The sequence below is a fragment of the Triticum aestivum genome, chromosome 2A (genome assembly GCF_018294505.1).
Source record: "Triticum aestivum cultivar Chinese Spring chromosome 2A, IWGSC CS RefSeq v2.1, whole genome shotgun sequence".
NCBI classification, from domain to species: Eukaryota; Viridiplantae; Streptophyta; class Magnoliopsida; order Poales; family Poaceae; genus Triticum; species Triticum aestivum.
Genome location: NC_057797.1, coordinates 616,931,303 through 616,943,755, shown reverse-complemented (window position 1 = coordinate 616,943,755; position 12,453 = coordinate 616,931,303). Strand labels below are relative to the sequence as shown.

The 12,453-nt window shown below is 49.0% G+C and overlaps 1 protein-coding gene across 1 annotated transcript; it reads left to right on the top strand.

Moving 5' to 3' along the window:
- The first annotated feature begins 273 nt into the window (after nt 1-273).
- On the top strand, nt 274-2,963 carry LOC123185714 (transcription factor LAF1). The gene is made up of 3 exons (XM_044597546.1): nt 274-540; nt 856-985; nt 1,993-2,963. The coding sequence occupies exons 1-3, from the start codon at nt 405-407 to the stop codon at nt 2,576-2,578; spliced, it is 852 nt and encodes a 283-aa protein (XP_044453481.1). The 5' UTR covers nt 274-404; the 3' UTR covers nt 2,579-2,963.
- Nucleotides 2,964-12,453: the final 9,490 nt, after the last annotated feature.

Sequence of the window (12,453 nt, the reverse complement as noted above, 5' to 3'; positions counted from 1 at the left end):
AGAGCATTGCAGAAATCAGTGGATATGCTATCTCAAATACTCCCTCCGTTCCAAAATAGATGACCCAACTTTGTACTAAGGTTAGTACAAAGTTGGATCTTAGTACAAAGTTGGGTCATCTATTTTGGAACGGAGGGAGTAGTTTGTGAATCACTAAAAACAATCGGTGACTAATCTTTCTCTATCCCCACGAGAAGGCGGCCAACAACTTCATCATTGGGTCTATAAAGTCTCACCGAGAGCCCTCACGCCAGACACAACAGTGCAAACAGCACAGCAATCGCAGCCCCTCCCGCGCCTCTCAAAGCTGATTTAATAAACCTTAACCTCCTTCGTAGTTCCTACTACTTGGAAAGCATTGCTGGTCCTGCGCCTCCGCGGCGGCCGGCATTTCGCAAGAATTGATGGGGTGCAAGTCGTGCCAGAAGCCCAAGGCTCAGCACCGGAAGGGGCTGTGGTCGCCGGAGGAGGACCAGAAGCTCCGTGACTTCATCGTCCGTTACGGCCACAGCTGCTGGAGCACCGTCCCCGTCAAGGCCGGTAAGAACTCCCTCCCAGCCAAGCGAGAATTTCGACAGGGAATTGGGCAGATTTTCTTCTTGTCTGCTTGCATTGCCGCGAAACTGCGAGGTTCATGCCCAATTCCCAATTTCCCCTGCTTTCCTTGTCGAGGCTCTGCAATGTACCTTGGCTCGTGCCTCGTGGGATGGTGAATTAAAATCGCCAGAGGACAGTAGACGAAGCTCTTTAGAATTCAGCAATTTTTTGCAGTGCTTTCGGAAAAGGATCCGGCAGAAATTTGTGAAATGTACCTTGGCAGGTCGGGTGGGGGCTAAATTTTGCAGTGAATTGCAGGGCTTCAGCGGAACGGGAAGAGCTGCAGGCTGCGATGGATCAACTACCTGAGGCCGGGGTTGAAGCACGGCATGTTCTCCCGGGCGGAAGAGGAGACTGTCATGAGCCTCCACGCCACACTCGGCAACAAGTAAGCAACCACGCATCACAATCCTCATCTTTTCCTCCTCGCCTCCAGAGCAAGTGGATTGGTGACGAGCGAAACGTCACCTGATTGTGATTGAATCAGAGAGTGTTTCCTTGACATTTTCTTCGGTAATTCATCTAGGGGTATCACTTCGTCCTTTTCTAAAGAAAATCTAGGGGTATTTCTTAGCGGTTCAATAAGAAGAAAAATAGTACTCCTACTAGTATGCTTGCGCCAATTTGCTAGTGTCAGCAAAGCTGGCAAGCTGAGTTTTGCTGGCGTGGCTGGCTTCAAAAAAAAAAAGTTTTGCTGGCGTGGTGGAGTTGATGCTGACACCTGCGTTCCATATCGAGGCACTTGATTGCTTCTTTTGAGTGCCCGTTTGGCGATAGTAAACAAGAGCCTAGCTTCCACTAACTGGGAGGTGTTTAGGGGAGATGCTTACAGAAATAAACCAGACTTTTTTTAAGCACCGGTGTTTGTTTGTATAGGGTAGACGCTTAACTAAGCGTCTCTTGTGTAGAAATAAGTACCGGTGCTTTAGAAAATCTCGGTTTATTTTTTTAAGCATCCCTTTAAGCATCTTCCATTGTATAAGGCCTAACCTAACTACTGGATGGAAAATTGGCTTGGTCACGGTTAACTCTTTTTTGGACTAAAAGGAAGAAAGAACAGCTAAGAATCGCTAAGCTTGTGTCTAATCTAATGCTTACGTTCCTAAATGGTCGTTGCAGTTGCCAGAGGGTGCAAGCAAGATAGTTTTGTCATTTCCAGTTCGTACGCCCAACGGCCCAATGTCATAATTAGTACCGTCCTTAATTTTGATAGTAAGTAAAGATATGTGTAGTACAATAATTTGTACACGCTTGTAGGACTAGTCAACTGTTGAGACAAATTAGCAATGATAGTGTAACAGATGCTTTGACATTGACAATCATAGCTTTATTTATCGGAGTAACTGTACACTAATTTGCTTCTCTAACATTGGTGAGGTTTTTTCTCTGGCGCAGGTGGTCTCAGATAGCGCAGCACCTGCCGGGCCGGACCGACAACGAGGTGAAGAACTACTGGAACTCGTACCTGAAGAAGCGCGTCGAGGGCGCGCGGTCACCAGCCAAGTCCGCCGGTTCGGACGCGCCGCGGAGCCCGACGCCCAGCGACAGCGCCCGCGAACGCAGCACTGTTAACCAGCCGTCCATCTCCGGCTCATCCGGGCCGCTGGAGTCGTCGTCGATGGCCGACGACTCGAGCAACCTCACAGTCCCCGGCGTTGTAGCCTCGATCCGGCCGCACACGCCCGTGCTCCCCAAGGTCATGTTCGCGGACTGGCTCGACATGGACATGGACATGGACTACGGCACCGGCCTGATGGCACCTAGCGCACTGGACGCGGCCTTCGACGGAAGCCCGGCGCAGCAGGGCGTGAGCCACCAGGGGGGCGTGCAGGTGGATGGCATGTGCGGCGCCGTGGACTCGTTGCATGGGCTTGGCAACGAGGGCATCTGTTGGGAGTTCGACGCCGGTCAGATCCACATGCAGGGAGGAGCAGGCTTGTGCGACCTGCTCTCCGTGAGCGAGTTCCTCGGGATCAACTAGGCGACCCCTCCGAAAAATAGAGAATATGCATCGAGGTCTTTGGGCGATTCCTCCCGAACATGGCAATGGAGCGCCGCCGTCGTTGCCTCTCCATCGCGGGACCATCCAGTCATTGTTGGTCACTGACAAGAAGTTCTCAAGGCCACGATTCAGTCGGACCAGCGCCCTGGAGAAGAAATAGTTGAACTCGTTGTTTCCAAAAGACACACATATAACATATCCATGGTCTCAACCTTAAAAAATGATGGGCATATCTGACGAACGTTCGCCACAAGACATGACATTTGTGAACGTCATCAGACGGTTTACATAGCATTTCGAGAACCGGTGGCCTTTTTGTAAAACGGCCATGGCCTTTGTTTAATTTTAAGTGTATACAAGTCATCCAAACTGCACCGTAGTATCGAGATTGTATGGTAGCTTGAGCATCCGGTGGCAGTTTCTCCCTGGCGAACGTTCGCCGGTTACTATTTCCATTAAAAAATACTCACTTGCCTCACAACCGGACCGAAGGCCACACACCATGATGGAGAGAAAGCGGAGTAACAAATTGCAAAGAAAATTCGCAATCATTGTCATGCTAACAAATTCTGAAAACGCTAAGTCGCTAACCCCATCGGCCAAAATGAGCATGAAAATATGCCAACGAGTCATAGATGTTACCATAGCCTACATTGTCAAGATGAGGAAGCTCGGGAAAATTTTATTTACCGGAGCACGCGCCTCCACAAAAACCAACCAAAAGTCTCAAAATTAGGAAAACTACAACTCCATCTGGTAGATCGTGGTCTGCCCGAGCTCCCACACCAGTGGGGTCGGCGCCTGAAGAGGTGTGACGCCTGGATAATTAAGCTACAGTAATCCCACGTTAATGATGCCATGCCACCTCAGTTATTTTGCTAACCTCGCGTTAGTTCGAAACCGATTCAAATTTAAAATTCAAATTCAATCAAACAATAAAAGTTTTCAAATACTAAAACTAAAATGTTCAATAAATAGAAGATAAATCAGAGGCAATTATAAAATTGTAACTAACATTAAATGAATTAGTTAAGTGACTTAAACAACCTCAAACAGTGGCTGAAAACATTACTTAATAACCTTTTAATTCATCTAAATCTAATATGAAATAGAATTTCACCCAAACTAGTTTTTGGTGCTAGGATCTAATGCACTGCAATTTATGAGCTAGCTCCCATATCTTATAAAAATCAATTAGGTGCTAAACATTTTTGAAAATATAAAATACAGAAAAGGGAAAAGAAGAAAAATCAAAACTAAAACAAAAGACAAAAGGCTCCCCCTCCTCCTGGGCCATTCGGCCCAATAGGCCTCCAGGCCGCCGTACCAACCGGCCCAGGTCAACCCCCCACTCCCCTATAACCCCCACTAACCCTAGCCCACGTCCCCACTTCCTCCCCCCACTCCTCGCTCTCTCTCCCCGATCCAAATTGGGATCGGGGGCGTTCGGCCTCGTGCCTCGGCGGCTCACCGGAGCCGCCCCGTCGCCCCTCCTGCCACCTCGACCCGTCGCTCGCCTCCCCTAAACCCCCCTCCCGCACACGCCCTCGCCTCGGGCCACGTCGTCAGCGCCCTACCTCACCACATGGTCGCGCTCCCGGCCCGCGTTGGCCGTGCCGGCTCGCAGGGAACCACTCACGCCGCCCGTGTCCACTGCCCCGCTGCTCACCGCTTCCCCCGAGAACGGCGCCGCCACCCCGTCCTCGCCTCCTCCCGACCAGGCGCCCAACGCTCGGCGCCCCCACCCCGTTGCCGCTCGACGCCGCCACCACGAGTTCGCCCGCTACCTCGCCGGCACCGCCTCCCCATCGGACAGCGGCATCCTCGTCCCCTCCTCGTGCCGCTTCTTCGAGCCACGCCGCCCGTTCCCCTGCTGCGTGGGTGAGGAACCCTCTCGACCCGCCCCCTTTCTTCGCCCGGTCACCACTGCCGAGCCGCACTTACCCGTCCCTGGACCACGCGCGTGCACGCACTCAGCCACGCCGGGCCTCGCGGACGCGCGCGCCCTGGCCCGCTGCTTCCCGTCTCGCCCACCTTCTGTTGCCATCGGCCGCCGTCGTATCGCTCGACACGGACCACCCCGGCTGTGCCACCACCACTATGCGATGTGCCGTCGCGTAGGTGATCGAATGGACCGATCCGCGCTACGAACGACTCCTCGTACGCCGTTTCCGGCGAGATCCTATGCCGCTGCCGTTCTGTAGCTCGTCGCCGGCGCTAATCCGGTGACGTGGTTGTCATTAGTCACTAACCTCGCATAAATATTCAGTGACGCCGGGGGCCCACCCGCTAAACTAAACCCGCTTTAAAAACTAACCTATTAATAAACTAAAGGATGACATGTGGCCCCTGCCAACTAATTATATAAATTTTAAAGTAAATACATGTTAAATACATGTGTCACTGATAGGTGGTCCCCACCTGCCAGTTTGACTGGTCAATGTTGACCTATTGACTGCTGAGTCAGCATCCCCCTGCCCCACCTGTCACTGTCAGCCTCTGCTGACTAGGTGCAGACTGGGCAGTTGACTTAGTCAATTGTCCCCCCATGTCAGCCTCAAGTGCACACTTCTGGGTACACTTCCTGTGTACCTATAGCATTTAAATACTAACTTAATTTTGAATTAAACTAAATCCAGAAATTAGAAAATCATTTAAAATTTTGAAAATTAATATAAAATAATCCGTAGATCAGATGGAAAAACTTTGTAGATGAAAGTTGCTCAAAACGGCGAGACGAATCCGGTTACGCAGGCCGTTCGTCCGCCACGCATCCCTAGCATAGCGAACACGCAACTTTCCCCCTCTGGTACATTTGTCCGAAAATACTAAACACCGGGAATCCTTTCCCGGATGTTTCCCCCCTTTCCCGGTATCACCTAGTACTGCGTTAGGGCACACCTAGCACCGCGTATTGCTACGTTATGCCTTGTGTTGTTTTGATTGCTTTGTTATTTATTGTGTTCCCCCTCCGTTACTTCTTTCCGGCAGACCCCGAGACTGCCGGCGACCCCCCAGTTCGACAACGGTGTTGACGACCCGTCCTTCTTGCCAGAGCAACCAGGCAAGCCCCCCCCCCCCTTGATCACCAGTTATCGCCTACTCTCCTCTATACTGCTTGCATTAGAGTAGTGTAGCATGTTACTGCTTTCCGTTAATCCTATTCTGATGCATAGCTTGTCATTGCTGCTACAACTGTTGATACCTTACCTGCAATCCTAAATGCTTAGTATAGGATGCTAGTGTTCCATCAGTGGCCTTACACTCTTGTCCGTCTGTCATGCTCTACTACTGGGCCGTGATCACTTCGGGAGGTGATCACGGGCATATGCTATATACTTTATACTATTACATTACTGATGATACTGTACGGAGATGGGGGCTGAAGGGGCAGGTGGCTCCATCCCGGTAGAGGTGGGCCTGGGTTCCCGACGGTCCCTGACTGCTACTTTGTGGCGGAGCGACAGGGCAGGTTGAGACCACCTAGGAGAGAGGTGGGCCTGGCCCTGATCGGCGTTTGCAGATACTTAACACGTTTAACGAGATCTTGATATTTGATCTGAGTCTGGCTACTGGCCTATACGCACTAACCATCTACGCGGGGACAGTTATGGGCACTCGACGTCTTGGTATCAGCCGAAGCCTTCGTGACGTCAGCGACTGAGCGGCACGCGCCGGGTTGGACCGCGTAACGCAACTTCCTTTGTAATGGAGGTTGCTAGGTCTGCTCACCAGCCGCGTACGCAACGTGCAGGTGTGCAATGGGTGATGGGCCTAGACCCCTGCGCCATAGGATTTTAGACCGGCGTGCTGACCTCTCTGTTGTACCTAGGTAGGGCTGCGACGTGTTGATTTTCCGAGGCCGGGCATGACCCAGGAAAGTGTGTCCGGCCAAATGGGATCGAGCGTGTTGGGTTATGTGGTGCACCCCTGCAGGGAAGTTAATCTATTCGAATAGCCGTGATCTTCGGTAACATGACGACTTGGAGTTGTACCTTGACCTTATGACAACTAGAACCGGATACTTAATAAAACACACCCTTACAAGTGCCAGATGCAACCGGTGATCGCTCTCTAACAGGGCGACGAGGAGAGGATTGCCGGGTAGGATTATGCTATGCGATGCTACTTGGAGGACTTCAGTCTACTCTCTTCTACATCCTGCAAGATGGAGGTTACCAGAAGCTTAGTCTTCGACAGGACTAGCTATCCCCCTCTTATTCCAGCATTCTGCAGTTAAGTCCACATATGATAACCTTACTCCATTTGATACCAATGCATACATATGTAGTGTAGCTACTTGTGTTGGAAATATGCCCTAGAGGCAATAATAAAAGTGTTATTATTATATTTCTTCGTTCATGATAATAGTCTTTTATTCATGCTATAACTGTATTATCCGGAAATCGTAATACACGTGTGAATACATAGACCACAATATGTCCCTAGTGAGCCTCTAGTTGACTAGCTCGTTGTGATCAACAGATAGTCATGGTTTCCTGGCTATGGACATTGGATGTCGTTGATAACGGGATCACATCATTAGGAGAATGATGTGATGGACAAGACCCAATCCTAAGCATAGCACAAAGGTCAGTTAGTTCGTTTGCTAGAGCTTTTCCAATGTCAAGTATCTCTTCCTTAGACAATGAGATCGTGTAACTCCCGGATACCGTAGGAGTGCTTTGGGTGTACCAAACGTCACAACGTAACTGGGTGACTATAAAGGTGCATTACAGGTATCTCCGAAAGTGTCTGTTGGATTGACACGGATCGAGACTAGGATTTGTCACTCCGTGTTACGGAGAGGTATCACTGGGCCCACTCGGTAGTGCATCATCATAATGAGCTCAAGGTGGCCAAGTGTCTGGTCGCGGGATCATGCATTGCGGTATGAGTAAAGTGGCTTGCCAGTAATGAGACTGAACGAAGTATTGGGATACCGACGATCGAGTCTCGGGCAAGTAACATACCGATTGACAAAGGGAATTGCATACGGGATTGATTGAATCCTCGACATCGTGATTCATCCGATGACAACATCGAGGAGCATGTGGGAGCCAACATGGGTATCCAGATCCCGCTATTGGTTATTGACCTGAGAGCATCCCGGTCATGTCTGCATGTCTCCCGAACCCGTAGGGTCTACACACTTAAGGTTCGGTGACGCTAGGGTTATTAGGAAGACTTGTATGTGATTACCGAATGTTGTTCGGAGTCCCGGATGAGATCCCGGACATCACGAGGAGTTCCGGAATGGTCCGGAGGTAAAGATTTATATAAGGAAAGTGGTTAAACGGACACCGGAAAGTTTCGGTGGCATACCGGTATTGTACCGGGGCCACCGGAAGGGTTCCGGGGGTCCACCGGGTGGGGCCACCCCTCCCGGGGGGCCACATGGGCTGTGTGGGAGAGGGAGCCAGCCCCTAGTGGGCTGGGCGTGCCTCCCCACCTAGGCCCATGCGGCTAGGGCAAGGGGAGGGGAAACCCTAAAGGGGGCGCCCCCTAGCTTGGGGGGCAAGCCACCCCTTTTCCCTCTTCCTTTGGCCGCCGCCCCCCTCTAGGGTTTCCCCTAGAGGGCCGGCCCCCTTGCCCCTCTCCTCCTATATATTGAGGGGTGAGGGGAGGGCTGCAACACACCACAACTCAAGGCGCAGCCCCTCCCCTCCCCAACACCTCTTCTCCTTCGTACGTGCTTGGCGAAGCCCTCTCGGAGTACTGCTGCACCAACTACACCACGCCGTCGTGCTGCCATTGGAGCTGTCTTCCTCATCCTCTCCTTCCTCCTTGCTGGATCAAGACAAAGGAGACGTCGCCCGTACCGTACGTGTGTTGAACGCGGAGGTGCTGTCCGTTCAACACTTGGTCATTGGTGATCCGAATCACGACGAGTACGACTCCATCATCACCATCCCCTTGAACGCTTCCGCACTCGATCTACAAGTGGTATGTAGATGCAAACTCACTCCCTTGACTCGTTGCTTAGATGAACTCATAGATGGATCTTGGTGAAACCGTAGGAAATTTTTTTAATTTTCTGCAACGTTCCCCAGCAGTGGCATCATGAGCCAGGTTTATGCGTAGTTCTCAATTGCACGAGTAGAACACAATTTTGTTGTGGGCGTGGATTTTTTCAACTTGCTTGCCGCTACTAGTCTTATCTTGCTTCAGCGGTATTGTGGGATGAAGCGGCCCGGACCAACCTTACACGTACGCTTACGTGAGACCGGTTCCACCGACTGACATGCACTAGTTGCATAAGGTGGCTGGCGGGTGTCTGTCTCTCCCACTTTAGTTGGAGCGGATTCGATGAAAAGGGTCCTTATGAAGGGTAAATAGAAGTTGACAAGATCACGTTGTGGTTATTCGTAGGTAAGAAAACGTTCTTGCTAGAACCCAATTGCAACCACGTAAAAGATGCAACAACAATTAGAGGACGTCTAACTTGTTTTTGCAGCGATTGATCATGTGATGTGATATGGCCAGAAGTTGTGATGAATGATGAATGATATATTGTGATGTATGAGATCATGTTCTTGTAATAGGAATCACGACTTGCATGTCGATGAGTATGACAACCGGCAGGAGCCATAGGAGTTGTCGTTATTTTTTTATGACCTACGTGTCATCGAAGAACGCCATGTAAACTACTTTACTTTATTGCTAAACGCGTTAGTCATAGAAGTAGAAGTAGTCGTTGGCGTGACAACTTCATGAAGACACGATGATGGAGATCATGGTGTCATGCCGGTGACAAGATGATCATGGAGCCCCGAAGATGAAGATCAAAGGAGCTATATGATATTGGCCATATCATGTCACTACTTTATATAATTGCATGTGATGTTTATTATGTTTTATGCATCTTGTTTACTTAGATCGACGGTAGTAAATAAGATGATCCCTTATAACAATTTCAAGAAAGTGTTCCCCCTAACTGTGCACCGTTGCTAAAGTTCATCGTTTCGAAGCACCACGTGATGATCGGGTGTGATAGATCCTTACGTTCACATACAACGGGTGTAAGACAGTTTTACACATGCAAAAACACTTAGGGTTAACTTGACGAGCCTAGCATGTACAGACATGGCCTCGGAACACGGAGACCGAAAGGTCGAACACGAGTCGTATGGAAGATACGATCAACATGAGAATGTTCACCGATGATGACTAGTCCGTCTCACGTGATGATCGGACACGGCCTAGTCGACTTGGATCGTGTAACACTTAGATGACTAGAGGGATGTCTAATCTGAGTGGGAGTTCATTCAATAATTTGATTAGATGAACTTAATTATCATGAACTTAGTCTAAAACCTTTTGCAAATATGTCTTGTAGATCAAATGGCCAACGCTCATGTCAACTTGAACTTCAACGCGTTCCTAGAGAAAACCAAGCTGAAAGATGATGGCAGCAACTATACGGACTGGGTCCGGAACTTGAGGATCATCCTCATAGCTGCCAGGAAACAATATGTCCTAGAAGGACCGCTAGGTGACGCTCCCATCCCAGAGAACCAAGACATTATGAATGCTTGGCAGTCTCGTGCTGATGATTACTCCCTCGTTCAGTGCGGCATGCTTTACAGCTTAGAACCGGGGTTCCAAAAGCGTTTTGAGCAGCACGGAGCATATGAGATGTTCGAAGAGCTGAAACTAGTTTTCCAAGCTCACGCCCGGGTCGAGAGATATGACATCTCTGACAAGTTCTATACTTGTAAGATGGAGGAAAATAGTTCTCTCAGTGAGCACATACTCAAGATGTCTGGGTTGCACAACCGTATGACCCAGCTGAATATTAACCTCCCTGATGAGGCAGTCATTGACAGAATCCTTCAGTCGCTCCCACCAAGCTACAAGAGCTTTGTGATGAACTACAATATGCAGGGGATGGTAAAGACCATTCCTGAAGTATTTTCTATGCTGAAGTCAGCAGAGGTTGAAATCAAGAAAGAACATCAAGTGTTGATGGTCAATAAGACCACTAAGTTCAAGAAGGGCAAGGGTAAGAAGAACTTCAAGAAGGACGGCAAGGAGGTTGCCGCGCCCGGTAAGCCAGTTGCCGGGAAGAAGTCAAAGAATGGACCCAAGCCTGAGACTGAGTGTTTTTATTGCAAGGGGAAGGGTCACTGGAAGCGGAACTGCCCCAAATACTTAGCGGATAAGAAGGCCGGCAACACTAAAGGTATATTCGATATACATGTAATTGATGTGTACCTCACCAGTACTCGTAGTAACTCCTGGGTATTTGATACCGGTGCCTTTGCTCATATTTGTAACTCACAGCAGGCGCTGCGGAATAAGTGGAGACTGGCGAAGGACGAGGTGACGATGCGTGTCGGGAATGGTTCCAGAGTCGATATGATCGCCGTCGGCACGCTACCTCTACATTTACCCACAGGATTAGTTTTGAACCTTAATAATTGTTATTTAGTGCCAAGTTTGAGCATGAACATTGTATCTGGATCTCGTTTAATACGAGATGGCTACTCATTTAAGTCTGAGAATAATGGTTGTCCGATTTATATGAGAGATATGTTTTATGGTCATGCTCCGATGGTCAATGGTTTATTCTTAATGAATCTCGAGCGTAATACTACACATATTCATAGCGTGAATACCAAAAGATGTAAAGTTGATAACGATAGTCCCACATACTTGTGGCACTGCCGCCTTGGTCACATTGGTGTCAAGCGCATGAAGAAGCTCCATGCTGATGGACTTTTAGAGTCTCTCGATTATGAATCATTTGACACATGCGAACCATGCCTCATGGGCAAGATGACCAAGACTCCGTTCTCTGGAACAATGGAGCGAGCAACCAACTTGTTGGAAATCATACATACCGATGTGTGCGGTCCAATGAGTGTTGAGGCTCGCGGAGGATATCGTTATGTTCTCACTCTCACTGATGACTTGAGTAGATATGGGTATGTCTACTTAATGAAACACAAGTCTGAGACCTTTGAAAAGTTCAAGGAATTTCAGAATGAGGTAGAGAATCAACGTGACCGAAAGATAAAATTCCTACGATCAGATCGTGGAGGAGAATACTTAAGTCACGAATTTGGTACACACTTAAGGAAATGTGGAATCGTTTCACAACTCACGCCGCCTGGAACACCTCAGCGTAACGGTGTGTCCGAACGTCGTAATCGCACTCTATTAGATATGGTGCGGTCTATGATGTCTCTTACCGATTTACCACTATCATTTTGGGGATACGCTCTAGAGACAGCTACATTCACTTTAAATAGGGCACCGTCTAAATCCGTTGAGACGACACCGTATGAATTATGGTTTGGGAAGAAACCTAAGCTGTCGTTTCTAAAAGTTTGGGGATGCGATGCTTATGTCAAGAAACTTCAACCTGAAAAGCTCGAACCCAAGTCGGAAAAATGCGTCTTCATAGGATACCCTAAGGAAACCATTGGGTATACCTTCTACTTAAGATCCGAGGGCAAGATCTTTGTTGCCAAGAACGGATCCTTTCTGGAAAAAGAGTTTCTCTCGAAAGAAGTAAGTGGGAGGAAAGTAGAACTCGATGAAGTACTACCTCTTGAACCGGAAAGTAGTGCAGCCCAGGAAAATGTTCCTGTGATGCCTACACCAACTGAAGAGGAAAATAATGATGATCAAGGTACTTCGGATCAAGTTGCTACTGAACTTCGTAGGTCCACAAGGACACGTTCCGCACCAGAGTGGTACGGCAACCCTGTCCTGGAAATCATGTTGTTAGACAACGGTGAACCTTCGAACTATGAAGAAGCTATGGCGGGTCCAGATTCCAACAAATGGCTAGAAGCCATGAAATCCGAGATAGAATCCATGTATGAAAACAAAGTATGGACTTT

Bases quoted from the DNA above. Each gene is read 5' to 3' on its own strand.
- LOC123185714 (XM_044597546.1), top strand. From the start codon at position 405: ATGGGGTGCAAGTCGTGCCAGAAGCCCAAGGCTCAGCACCGGAAGGGG. The intron at 541-855 runs GTAAGAACTCCC...AGTGAATTGCAG, and splicing joins CACCGTCCCCGTCAAGGCCG to GGCTTCAGCGGAACGGGAAG. The intron at 986-1,992 runs GTAAGCAACCAC...TCTCTGGCGCAG, and splicing joins CACGCCACACTCGGCAACAA to GTGGTCTCAGATAGCGCAGC.